Source organism: Aplysia californica, unplaced genomic scaffold, assembly GCF_000002075.1.
Source record: "Aplysia californica isolate F4 #8 unplaced genomic scaffold, AplCal3.0 scaffold00050, whole genome shotgun sequence".
In the NCBI taxonomy this organism is placed as follows: Eukaryota; Metazoa; Mollusca; class Gastropoda; order Aplysiida; family Aplysiidae; genus Aplysia; species Aplysia californica.
Window position 1 is genome coordinate 1104412 of NW_004797320.1, and position 14042 is coordinate 1118453.

At 38.0% G+C, this 14042-nt stretch overlaps 1 protein-coding gene across 1 annotated transcript in view; it reads left to right on the plus strand.

The window, feature by feature from the left end:
* Positions 1 to 14042, plus strand: part of LOC101863724 (DENN domain-containing protein 4B) — a gene marked incomplete in the record, with an annotated part of 75531 nt that overhangs the window by 37113 nt on the left and 24376 nt on the right. The window contains 14 exon segments of the mRNA XM_013079397.2: positions 451 to 614; positions 1026 to 1215; positions 2423 to 2479; positions 3581 to 3650; positions 3888 to 4057; positions 4848 to 5215; positions 5888 to 6032; positions 6577 to 6670; positions 7857 to 7938; positions 8288 to 8330; positions 8938 to 9078; positions 9432 to 9573; positions 10318 to 10463; positions 10952 to 11007. Coding sequence (XP_012934851.1) covers positions 451 to 614; positions 1026 to 1215; positions 2423 to 2479; positions 3581 to 3650; positions 3888 to 4057; positions 4848 to 5215; positions 5888 to 6032; positions 6577 to 6670; positions 7857 to 7938; positions 8288 to 8330; positions 8938 to 9078; positions 9432 to 9573; positions 10318 to 10463; positions 10952 to 11007 — 1868 coding nt within the window.

The window sequence follows — 14042 nt, forward strand, 5'->3', positions numbered from 1 at the left end:
TCTCTCTCTCTCTCTCTCTCTCTCTCTGTCTCTCTGTCTGTCTGTCTTCTCTTCTCTTTTCTTCTTCCTTCCTTTCTCTGGCTGGCCTCAGTTAGGAGGGCGGCAGTCTGCCTTGTGCCACACGCCAGACAAGAATCATTGGGAGCGGAGCCTATTGCATGGAGATACGTCTGCAGGATGGGACTCGTCGCGTTGCATCTTAGCTGCAATAACACTCTTCTCTGTCTGACGGTAAGGTCTTTGTCCCTCTCCGGTGGTGGCTTCACCTTTTCCCCGACGGAGTCATGCACTCTTCTTCTCTTCTCTTGTCTTCTCTTCTCTTCACTTTTCATTTTCTCCCTGTCTCTTGGTTTATCTGGATCTCTCATTTATGCTATTTATTTAGTGTGTTGTACGTGGAATAACTGGGTTTGGTTTTTATGTAGTCCGGAACATTGATTCTATGTATTTATCAACAGGAGTCTTGGTGAAAAAGTCCCGAAAGGTTACGAATGCATAGAGACAACTCCTACAGAGTACCCGGCCAACCTGAACCATGGCAGTATGCGCTGGTGCCCAGATATGTACATCTGCTATCGTCGAGGTCGAGATAAACCACCGCTCAAAGATCTCGGGTATGCTGGCTTTATCTTTTTTCGTATTATATTCTAACTTTTTGTAGTAGTTTGGAGAATGATGCTCATACTCATAGGTTGTTGTAGGTCTCCCCTGCCTGTTGGGGGTAGTTTGGTTGGTGCTCTTGTGCTGCTTGTACTGTAACTCCTTTTCAGTGTTCGTATTTTCTTATTCTGTTCCTGATTAAGAGCTTAATGACCTAACACTGTGTGCCTAACGAGATTATGGAAAATACAAAATAACTAAAGTACCCTACTAGGTCAATAAAAGTGGTACTTCTTCTAATGTAGCTGTTATCAATCATGGTGGTTCAGGGTAAACTACTTAAGTCCAACAATGCCTTACATGGCCATATATATATGTCTCTCCTCTCCTCTTCTTCTCCCCCATCCCCCCTCCCCCACACCCAGCATCCTGTGTGAGGGAAAAGAGTTTGTCATGGACGGCTGTGAGGTGGTGCAGACTACCATGGCGGGTCACCCTGCCAACGTGAACAACAGCACCAGCAGTCGTATCTACATCACGTACCGCCGGGCTGACAAATGCGCGGCCAGCGACACTCTGGTTGTGGTGGACATCTGTGTCATCCTTGGCAGTCGGGTCAGTTTTCTTTTGTGTGGCTGGAATTATACGCCCTTTTCAACAATATAGTCAAACCATACCAAGATAACCACCATTTGTGGAGGAGAAAATGGTCATCTTAGACAGGTGGTCTTCTTGGACAGTGTCATTATAATTAAGAACAAAAAAACACTAAGGGGAAAGCAGGATATGGTCATTTGTGTAGGTTTTTGTCTTGCATAGTTGGTTGCAAGTACTGGTTAGACTGTATTTAGCTTATTGTTTTGAATACAGATTCTGTTGTAGACTTCTTTCTATAAAGCATTGGCAGGATAGTCCTCAAGAGAAGCTCTGAACAAAAGGGACCTCCTACATATTCACATTTACATAGTCTGTTGCTTTGATCATCAAGGCAAAAATGAACCTTTTTGGTTGTTTGAAAGATAAAGGTTTCCAAATAAAACTTTCCAAAAAGAGCATCTGTTCGAGACAAAATTGAAATCATTGTTTCCATTATTATAGCTCAGTGTCTTTCCAATCAAGCTGAGTGCACAGGTCTTATCAGTTTTTCATCTTTTGTACTTTTCTTTTATTGCTGCCAGGCTTACTACTCTCTTTCATCTTACGGATATAAATTTAAAAAGAGTAGTGTTCATGGCTCTGAAAGTCAAGATTTAACTACTGTTTATAGTAGTTAAAGAGTCCTGTTCTTTGATTATGTCAAATAGGGTGTGAAGAAGGATTTTTTTCCATCTCTTTTTTCTTCCATTTACTGACCTAGATGCTGGCTGACTCTTGTGTTATACTTTCATTGGTAACGTAGTGTTTTGTTTTACACCCTGAGTAGGCTCGAATGGACACTGTCCTACCAACTGGTGTGCCCATCATTTGTTTATGGGGTACACCTTCTATTTCACATTGTATTTATCTTGTCTTTTCTGTGAACCTGTGTATTTTCTATTCTGCTGTCATCAGTGGAGGCTATTAACAAATTAGATTTTTTTGAAAATTAATTTTGATGCAATTTTTATTTTTTCTAAACCCTCATTATATCGATGTGGAATTTTGCTATTGTGTATTTTATTATATTTATCTATAAATCATGTGAGAAATTTTAGAAACACCAGCTAGTGATAATTTCGTTTTCTTTGTAGACCATGTTTGTTTCATAGCATCATGCCTTTTTACTTTTTTAAATTGCTTTCCTCGACTTATGAGTCCATGTTTGTACGTCTATTTGTTTCAGGGAGAAGAGCCACCTCTGACCTTCTTGAAAATACCTAAAAACCTTAACAAGGGTGTGGTGAGTGAATAGGCCTTACTTCTTTGATGTTAATTATAGATTGTTCACTTTCGTCTGTCTGCTTAAAACAAATTCTATTTTATTTATTGATTTACCTATGTCCACTAAATTTTGCATGTCACTTCTGCAGGCCAGCAACAAACTAAATTGTTCTAAATCTTGATCCAGTAAGAAAAAACCTTCTCTGTTTGGGCTGTATATTAAAAACGGCACTTTGGTTACATACACAGGATCACTAAGATAAATGACTTACAGTAACCCAACCAACAAATTGCTCATTTTAAGATAGTTTCACCACCCTGCCCGCTCATTTCAGTGTAAGCGTGTAGATTTTTACCCCATGACTGTCTAGATGTCTCCATGTGAGTCTCGAAAAGTGCCTACCCTGTGTCTTCAATCATGTCTCTTCGGCATGCGTTAATAAAGTGTGGCTCTAACTCTGAGGAAGATATGTCAGCTTTTTAATGTTTTAGTTATTATTTTTTTTACCCGCTTTAGGCTAATATCTAAGAAAATGTGTTGGAACCTTAGTGTGCAGTGACCTTTATGAATGGGCTTTTAGATTCTGTTGGTCATCCAACTTTTAGATTCATATGCAAAAGATCTGAGACGATTAAATAGGGCGAGTTCATTTTACTTTGTTTTATCCGCGGTCGGACGAAAGTGAACAAACTACAGAGCCACTTGAGAGTGATATCATCTCTTAAACAGTCGAATCCTCTGGTTCAGATTAGTATTTAGAGATATGAATTAATTTACCAATCAAAGTGCTTTTTATCCCTTATTTTGCTCCAGCTTCCTCAAAAATGTATTTCCATTTCTCAAATCTAAAGCTATTGTTGTTTGATACTGAACAATTTATTTTATCAAGACTTAATTGTAATTTGCTTTTAATGACATTATTTATGAAGATGTAGATGTTTAGGTTCTGTGTTTGTTTTAGTAAAAGTTTTGAGCCTGTGTGTAATCTTTTGTGAATATATCTGGGAAGAGTGAAGCCTTTTTTGTTGTCCATGTGTCTTGATTTTGTCATAATAAACTTTTCATACCTGTTTGGTATTGTTTTTGAGGATGTACCATATTTACATTTTTCATTTCCAGGTTGGTTCTGATGTATTTCTCTGTTACAAGAAAGCAATGGTCAAGAATGATGTTTTAGCCTACAAAGCCTGTAAGTGTTCCCGTTTTCTTTGTTCTTCTGCTTATGTAATATTTTTCAATCCTGGAACAATCCCATGTTGAAATGGGTGGTCCACTATCAAATGCTGTTGTAATAAACAGGAATATGAAGTTATTCATGTTTTGCAACAAATTTATTAGTGTGGGTAAACTCAGTTCGTTTTACCCTGGGACTTCTGTAGAGTTTTATGTTGTATTTTAATGAAACTCTTTTGTGTTCTCCTCACAGCAATCCTGGACCGTTATCCTTTAGAGGACTACAGTGACTTCCCCTTGCCGGAGCAGGTGCCGATGTTCTGCCTGCCTATGGGAGCCACGATTGAATGTTGGTCAGCGGACGCCCAGCACCCCATGCCTAGCTTCTCCACTTTCATCCTCACTGGGGCAGCTGGGGAGAAGGTGAGGAATGTCATAGTTGTCTCATTCTGATTGTATAAATGTCTCAGTGTGGAGCTTTTTGTTACATGTGTGTTTGTATACATATGTATTGTATGTGTGTTTAAGAGAAAGCTTATCTAAATGAAAATACATATCCTTAAGTGTGCTAAATATAAAATATTAGACTATTTACCAAGGATCAGAATTGTTGGCAAAATTGTAAACCTTGCTTGGGGCTACTCTCTGTGTCACTACTTCTTGTTTATGACCTGTACTCATTCCTAAATCTCTTTGCCATGTGAATTTTCACCTTCGTTGATACATCAGGTTTATATAAATTTATATAAATTTGATACAAATTTACTGTCTGCTGTATTTTAGGTACCGGTACCCACAGCCCATGAGTTGGAGTGCACCTGCACAATTAAATACATGTAACCCCTACTTTTTACCTGTATGACGTAGGTCTATGTGGAACCTACATTTTTAGTGTGATGTCTGAGGCAGTACTTGCAGCACATAACAATTATATTGCTCTCTGCTGGCCATTACATTAGAACAAAGCTGATAGTAAAAACATTTTGTTGCACCTGACCCAAGAGACAAAAAGAGAAGCACTGCCTGCTGATGCCTCCAAGTTTTATCAAAGAAATCTAGTGTGAGAAATCTGAAAAATACCCACAAAGTTATCCATGGTTATTCTTGTATTGGGGAATCTCACTGAGTCAAAATACTGAGGGTTCAGAGCAAAGTGTCATATTGTCAGATTAAGAAGAATGTGTGTAATAATGTGTTCAATGTTCTACCACAGGTTTATGGTGCAGCTGTGGGGTTCTATGAGGAGTACAGAGAAGAGGATCTGACAGACCTGCAGATGAGATCCCTGGGCTTGAAGAACAAGAGCATTCGAGAGCAGTACCGCATACAGAAAACAGTGCATGTGCGCAAATCCATCTCTCTGTTGTCACACTGGCCCTTCTTCGACGCCTTCAAGAAGTTTTTGTCCCAGCTGTACAAGGTGTCCATCACGGGGCCGCACCATGTGCCTCTGGAGCGACATATCTCTCACTTTATGTACCACGTGCCGTACCCATCGCCTGAACGGCCGCGCATTTTGGTGCAGCTGGCTCATGATTCGCTCTCCCTGTGCATGCCTGAGGACTCCCCACTGCCTCAGAGGTGATTTAATCTGGGCTCAATGCTATTTTGATATTTATCTGGATTTAGTCAGCTTTTCAATGGTGCTTTATGAAAAAAGAATATAATTTTATGGTCAAACTAGTGGGTGTTTGTGGGGTGCTACTGGTAGATTCTGCATCTTTACTATCCTTTGTTTCTGCCTGTCTGTCTTACTTTTTGTCAGCACTAAAGGACCTTTATTCTGGGAATGTGCTTTTCTCAGGCATAGTGAAGATTTCATGCAAGTGATCCAGTTATTCATCATATGTATGTTTAAAGAAAATGCTAACACTTTTGTGAGACTTAAAACGTGCATTCTTTTTTTTGGTATGTTTATTTTGTTTGTGAGATACAAAGTAGCCCTTCAGAGTTGTAAAAAAAGACTTGAATGTGTATTGCCTTTCGATTGGTATGGAAAGGCAGTTGAACTGTAATTACGTTAATAATGTTTGTTTTTTTTAAGCACGGTATGATGTGTGTTTGAAGGAGATGACTGGAACGTTATTCATATTTTTATTCTTGTATACTTTCTGTTTGTCTGTTGGTCCTCCCCTCTGCCCCTACCCTTAGTAATGTAAGTGTATGGCTGTCACTGCGCTAACCTTCTTGTTTCCATGTTGCTGCCATGTACAGAGAACTTCAGAAAAATATCTGGTCTTCCTCTCTCACCAGTGGTGCGTCATTTATCACCCTGCTGGGTAATCTCGGACCAGACCACACGATGAGTGTGCTGTTGTTTGTGCTGCTGGAGAGCAAGATTTTGCTGCACTCGTTGCGACCGACTGTTTTGACAGAGGTGGCTGAGGCAGTGTCCACCGTGAGTTCTGTGCTGTTCGTAAAAAAAAAAATTTGTGTCTAACTCCGCATGTTTATTCAATCCAGGGATTGTTGCATGTTCTATTCTTGTTGGAGTTGTGGTCATTCTGCTTTTGGAAAGTTTTGTGACAAAGAACAGAGATCTTTTTATAATGGTAAACAATTGGGGGTTTTGTCTTCTCTGGATCCCTCATAGTAGAGGAAGTTTGTGTGACAAGGAAAATGTATTGGTACTGTGAACTCTCAAATGTTTCTACATTTCTGATACTGATAACTGAATTAAAGGAATTTAAATTAAATATATGGACTGGCTTACATTCTGCATGCTGTCAAGCCTTTTTTCCATGAATTTTTAACATCTAAACAGAAATTTGTGGTACAGAAGTTTAGTTTAGACAAAAAAGATATTGTAAGTCTTTGATGTTTCAGTGACAGTCTAATGCCTCTTTTGCAACATTGTGTTTATTTTCTGTATTTCCTGATGACTTCTGAACATTCCAGCTTTTTGTCATACTATTGTGTGTTTTTTTGGGGTTATATTTCAGATGATCTTCCCATTTCACTGGCAGTGTCCATACATCCCTCTGTGCCCCTTGGGTCTTTCAGATGTACTGAATGCTCCTTGCCCCTTCATTGTCGGTAAGGAGTTTGTACTGTCAATGCACCACTTATTGATTATTCTTCCTCTTCTCTTCCTCCACCTCCAGGGGACTGTGTTGTGGCAGAAAACAAAAGTGTTTGTGAATGTTGTCTAGATTATGATATTGTGCTGTGGATAAAACCTTTGAATTTCTTTATGTATGCATTGCTCATGCTATTGTACCCATTTTTCTCCTCAAGGATCAATAGAAGTACTGTATAACACGGATAGCTCGAATTCGCTGAGACCGGCCTCGGTAGTTCAAGGGATCCGTAGTTCGAGTTTCGGCTGTGTCGAAGAATCAAGGGAAGCAACAAAGATTGCTGCTTTAGATTGAGAATGAGAAACATGATAAGCAACGCTCTCAAGTTCGATCAGTAATGAGCCTACCGGTACCAAGACAGTTAAATTGCACGTGTCAGTGTGAGTGGTCTTTAGTCTACACCAATCAAACGATGCCTTTTCAAAATTTTCAAAACACAAACAATTTGATAGAATAGGCAACAGTAACCAATTTTTTATGCTCAAGAGCAGCGCGGGGATGCCGGTCAAGCGTGTTATCAATTGTTACTCCAAGATATATTTGGGGTATTTTTTTTTAACTCTTTGTTTTTTCTTCTTCCTTTTCCTCCCCATCCTGCTCCTCTTCCAACTCCTTTTCCTTATGTGTTCCCTACTAGATTTCAACAGTAGATCTGTCTGTCACACACTGTACTGGAGTGTCCTTTTCAGTTTGCAACATATTTTGCTTATTTCAAGGTGCTTTTTTCCTTTCCCCGAGTTTTAACATTTTCACGTAGGGGATTAGATTTTGTTGGAGGAGCCAACTTTTTCCGCCTAATCTACTTTCACTTTTTATTACCAAAGTGTATTTTACCTGCAGAATATGCAGGCAACACCTCTGGAATTATTTCATTTTTTTGGTCCATTTCCAAGGGAGCTTGATGCTCACACGTTCATGAAGACAGGGGTATGAAAAGACCCACTGACAAAATATTGGAAGTCCATTATTTATTTTGAGAGCTGAATCGATTGGAGGAGACGTTTCTCAACTTATTTTTCTTTAAAGATATTGAAATAAAGGATCAAGAGTTTAAGAGAGAATGTTGCTTGCACCATGTCTGACTTAATGAGTTTTGTCTTTCTTAAGTCTAGTGAACTCATGGTGTTATTTACTTTATCAAGGTGTGGATTCACGCTACTTTGACCTCTATGACCCTCCTCCTGATGTCATCTGTGTTGACTTGGATACCAACAGACTTTACCTGTAAGTGCCACAGATTAACAGTATTGTTTTTATTGATTTTGTTTGTTGTCAGTCTTATTATTAAGAAGAAACTTTTATGGTGAAGGCGACTATAATGTTGTTTTATTGTATGATTGAAAATATCAATAGAAGTTTGAAGTTACGCATTTTTTTTCTGTAGAGATTTATGTCATTTTCTTTTGTAGATCACAAATATGTGTATTTTGTCATTATTATCCAAAGCACAATGAGAAAGGGAAGGAATGAAGGATTGTATTAGTTAAAACATTTTGGTTATTTTATTGAAAAGAAGTAGCTGCTGCTAGAGTTGACTGTTCATTATTTCCTCTGGAATTTTGCTTTTCCCCAGACCTGAAGACAAAAAGTCCCTGAGTTATAAACTGCTACCAAAGGTATTGCTAATTTTTTTCTTCAAATTATGGCATTTGCGAAAGTTTCTAGTGAAGATTCTGTAATTGATTTTAAGACTAGAGGTATAATCAGTACTTTGAATTGCCTATACTTACCTGAAGATTGTTACTGACATCTACCGCTCTTCTGCTCACGTTTTATCAGCATGTTGTTTTTTAGGCTTTCATAATCCTGTGGCATGTGGTTGGAGAGTGTCGCTGGTAGATCCTACTACTTTTCTCTCCCACCGTTGTTTCTGTTTGTCTCTCATACTTTTTCTCAGCACTAAATGACCATCATCATTTCAATATACTTCTCATTGCTCAAATTGTCACCGAGCTCAAAATAATCATGTGGCTGGATAATAGTATATAGATCTAGGCACTTTTCTCCAGCTTGTGAAATGACAAGTGTTGACTTCTCAGTCGGGTAATTAGTCACAAAGATTGCATATGCTGGTGCTGTGATGGCATTATAGTCACTTGTGAGGTATTTTATAAGATGATGAAAGACAGTGATGACAAGTTTAAAAAGTAGTTTCTGTTTCGCATTTAGTTTATTCATTGATGGTTTTTTTATCAAACACTTTGCCCATATGTTTATTTTCAGAAAGCCACACGAGTATTGCAGGAGAGCCTTTCCCGCCTCTTTGCTAAAGCCAGTTTGCTGGATGTCAAGCCACATGACAGTGATGGAGTTTCCCTGGAAATGACCCACTTTGACATTGATTTCCGGCGCAAGAAGCAAACTGTAAGATTTTATGTCATTTTTCTTTTATTTGACTTTTTCATTAGATTTCATTAGACAGTCTGTTTATATTTCACATGTAGCTTGCAAATCAATGAACTCTATTGAAAAATGGAATGCAGTTTGTGGTTTTAATCATGGAATAATGGGTGTACATTTGATCATTCCTGTAAACGGGCTATGTTTTTCATAACTATTAGGTCTTGTGAGAGTCTTGCTCCTATTAAGAAGATTGTTATAAGAGTCCACACTGGACTTTCATTACTCTCCTTAAATTAATAAAAGCATCAGTCTACATGAAAAAGACTGAGCACAGGTGCAATATTGTAATGTTTTGTTTTCTATCTTCCCATCAGATGCAGCTGGAGCTTGCCATCCAGGAGGTGTTCCTGCGGTTCACAGCCTCTATTTTGAAGGACTACAAGAACTTCCTGAATCCCATCATGAAGCAGCCCACCATACGCACAACAGATGCTCAGACTTTGTTTGATATGCAGGGTGAGTCCTGATCTGTTGAGTCTCTGGCTTATTATATTTGAAGATTTGCAAACATAGTTTTCAAGAGAAGGAACAGATGTTAAGACCAGTTTATTTGCTCTTGAATGGAAATTTGTTTCACAAGAACTTTTGTATGCCCTTATTCATAACACTTGTGCAGACTCTGCGTCATATGTTCATAAATAAATATTTTCAACCACCATTAATGCTTAGTGCTGCACATGTTCCCCTGAACTTGGGTTAAAAATCTTTGCTCAAGGACACTCATGGCTATATTTGCACGTTCCAAGTGTTACATATGGCTTGCCTTTTCTCACGGCCCTGTTAACACCCTAAGTATACTGACAAGTTAATCTTCTATAGTGGAAAGGTATGGTAGGGTGCTGGGGTGCTTTATGCTCATTGTGATAATAATTTGTATTTTCTGTGCAACCTTAGCTTTCTCTGTGAAAATGAATTTAGATTTATCCTACAAATTTTGATAAATTATAATTTGTGAAAAGCGATACTTAAAGATTGTCCCTAGAATTCCTGTTGCTTCTTTTATTATGATTATTGCATCATAGAAACATTTTAAAATTGAGAAATTGTTACCTTTTGTGTGATAGATAGGAGGACCTCCTGAACTCTTGTTCAACTTAGTTTGTTTTTGGATTCTTCAGTTTCATTGATTTGAGCAGTATTTGACCAGCAGCAAGAGATCTATTTTATTTTTCATTGTTGTTTATCACTTTCACATACCAGGTTTTCTGAAGAGCCGAGACAAAGCCCATGCCAAGTTTTTCTCCCAGCTCATGCGTACACAGATGTTCTTTCGGTTCATAGAAGAACGCTCATTTGTCTCCGACAATGATGCCAGCCTTGCTTTTTTTGATGAGTGTTCAGAGAAGGTGCGTTTAATTCTTATGTATTGGAGGTGTACTGATGATTACTTTTTCAAGCCTTTTTAGGCAAATGATAATTTTGTAGCAAAAAGATTATATAGTGGCTTTATGCATATCTAATATTATGTTTATGTGTCTAATGTATTGCATATTTAGCGAGTGTTTACTGCATTTTAAACATTTTCTTTTGGGTAAATGTGCAATTTTGTGTGTAGGAATTATTGAAATGTGCAGGAATTGAAAAAAGAACAATATTGTGCACACAATGATTTTCCCAGTTTTCATTATTTTTGGGGTTCTTTTCGTTTTTAGAAATAATGTTATCTTGTCCCTTAAAAGGGTGTGTTCGTCTAGAAGAATGTAGATTGAAAAACAGAACAAAATCCTCTGTGTGGTCCTTGTTTTTCTTCTGGTGTGTGTTCCTGTGACCTTACTAGAGCCCTGAGATGTTATTGCAGTGCTTACATATAACTGGGTGCACTTTTGGCTTTCAGGTGGATGAACTGAGAGAGGAGCCCAAACTGATTGAAATTGACAATACTCACACAAGGTAATCTACTCTTTGCTGTTTGTGAGTTTGGTAATTTTTCTTGTTTGTGTCAGACTTAACAGAAGCCTAAAAGCAGACTTACTTTGAATGTTCAAAAAAGACAAATATTTTCAGTTTTGTTGACCGTGTTATAAGAATGCCTGATTTCAAAATATGAAAGGTGATTTTCTATTCTGAACTGTCTAAAGGGAAGCGTAAGGTTGGCTTACAGAAAAAGCACTGCAAAGACACCCTGAAATTGAAGGACTTCAACATAAATTAAATAATTCCACATAGGAGAGGGTAGCTCATGACAGACTTAGTGGGCAGCAAGTCATATGAGGCTTCATGAAGAAGAAATGCTGAAACCAAGAGATAAGCCCACAAGTGAAAGTAGAGCTTTTGAATACTCAAAATGTGGCAAACCTTTTTCTACCAGAATTTGGTCTCATTGGCCACTGCAGAAGCCACAAGTCATCTTAACCTTTCTTTCTTCTAATTCTTCTATTTTGCTTGAAAAATCTTCTCTCTGGATACCTTGGTCATTGTCAGACATTTACGGACGAGCTATTATTGTTATTGTTAGACTTAAAATAAGCCGAAAAGCAGGCTTTGTCGGAATGTCCAAAAAAGGAAAGTATTTTCTGTTTTGGTGAGACCTTTCATGAGCAGGGGAAAAATATTCTACATAATTATTTCTGTTTAGTATTTTTTTGTGCAAAGTTGTGTAAAAACAAAACACACATGTGACAAGTTATCTGAAAATATAACTACATTTTGTGTATGAGGTTGTAATATCACAGGCCCTCAGGCTAATGACTCCCCCTCTCTACCACTATAAGATATTTCATGGGTACAAACTTCTACTCGAAGAAAACAATGAAAAGTCTTCATTGGTATGAAAGGGTAGGTAACTCAGAGAACCAACACATAGTCAAGGGAAGTAATTATCCGTGAAGCTTCCTACTGATCAAGGGAAGTAACCGGTCCCGTGAAACATACATGTCTGTTTTGTGGAAAATCTGAAATATGTCTTCTTGCACAGTGTTGTATACGCGTACAGAATGTCGCATTGATGCTAAGTAATACGCCTACAGGTTTATCTGTGCCCGGATAGTAATGTTGTAATTGTATATCATCTTAGAATAGAATGGTATTTTAAAGCTACAACCCATATTGTGAGATATAACCTCAAACTACTGAATGGCAATATATCCTTTTATTCATTGGTTTTAACTTAAGATTTGAAGATTTTCAATCTTTCAAATTTATCTTGTAGGGAGACTCTTTTCTCCTGTGTGTTCATAAATGAAATGTTAGTTTCAGTGATTAATACGTATGAAATAGTGTAGTGCTTCACTCTGCACCCGAGTTGTACTGGGCTTTGTGCAAAAGTGGGAAAGATACTGCTGAACTACCTCAATTTTCTATAATGGATAGATGAGAAAATAAATATCCGGTAATAGAACTTATTAGATTCTGCTCAATTACTCAGGGGCTTACACTCCCCATGGCTTACACCAGAGGGGTGGGCTCTTCTTGTAAACTCAATCCACATGCTGATTTATGGCGCTGTTAAAGTGATATACCGATATATTGGCTGCTAAAGTTATAATTTTGGCTTAGTTTGAATTTTTGAGGGGGCAGTCCTCAATTTGAGTTTTCTTTAGGAGAATGTACAAGGTTTCCTCCACCATCCTGACTTGTTCTATTGGACTGTCGTTTTATGCAAGAAAAATTCTGAAATTATACAAACTGATGCCAAAAATGTGAAATTATACGATTCTGTTATTTTTAACAAAGAATGATAAAGGAAAATAATCAGAAATTATGCAAAAAATGATCAAATGCGGGGTGCATAAAACCACGGGGACAAATTGAAGACGGATGCTGATGAATTTGAGATCTATACCCCCATATAAAACCCATAATATAAATTAAATTAAATTATTCTTCTAAATGTTAAAATCCATAATCCATTGTACTATTTGGAAGGTTGTGGGTTTGAATCCCGTCAGGGGCCAGAGATTGTGTTCTTGAGAAAGGCACTTTACACAAATTTTTTTCCACTTCTCCCAGATGGGAATTTGTACCCAGCTGTAGTCAGCGAAAGATATTGCCTCTATTTGTTCGTGTTTTAGCGCATGTAATCCGCTGATTGCACTGTGCTCTTCTCGGGAAGTCGTGAATGTTTCAGAATATTCTAGAGTCTCCTTCGATAATAATAACTGTGAAGCTCATAGAGCATGCTGTAGATAGTGGATGTGCACTATATAAATACAGATATTTTGAATTATTATAGGATACTTTTGTGCTCTTCGTTGTCATTAAATAGGGAAAGGTCCATCCCTCACAAGGATAAGAGCTAGAGACTTGGCACTCTATTGTGATCCAAACCTCTTTTCTCTGATGGGGTCAACAGCGGGCAATGTTGTTTTTTAATAACATTTTCTGATTATCATTTCGTTGTTGAGTTTTTACTGTTTGTTTTGACATATTAAAATATGTGTAGTTGAGAACAAAACTAAACTTATTTTTTGCACATGCAGGTATAAGACAGTGGAAGAATAAGAATAAGTAGAAAAGATGGGGTAAAGGAGGGGTGTGTCTGTGAATGGGAACAGACTTTTGTGGCTGGTCTTGTGTCCTTTCAAGCAAATAATATGTGGTGTGCATAATGTTTACAAGAACACATAGACAAACACATACTCACTCAAACACATACACACACGCGCACGAGTGTGTGCACTCACGCACACACACACACACACACACACACACACACATACACACACACAGACCGGGGAAGAACAAACTAGTTATAACAACACAGTTTTAGTTTTTTAGTTTTAGTAAGGTTTTTTACTACATGGAATAACATCAAGAGGCTAGCCCAGGATAGAGAAAAGTGGAGGGTGTTTGTCCATGGACTATACCCTGGCGCAGGGTGAGAAAGGCATTGATGATGATGATGATGATGATGATGATGATGATGATGATGATGATGATGATGATGATGATGATGATGATGATGATGATGATGATGATGAGTTCGC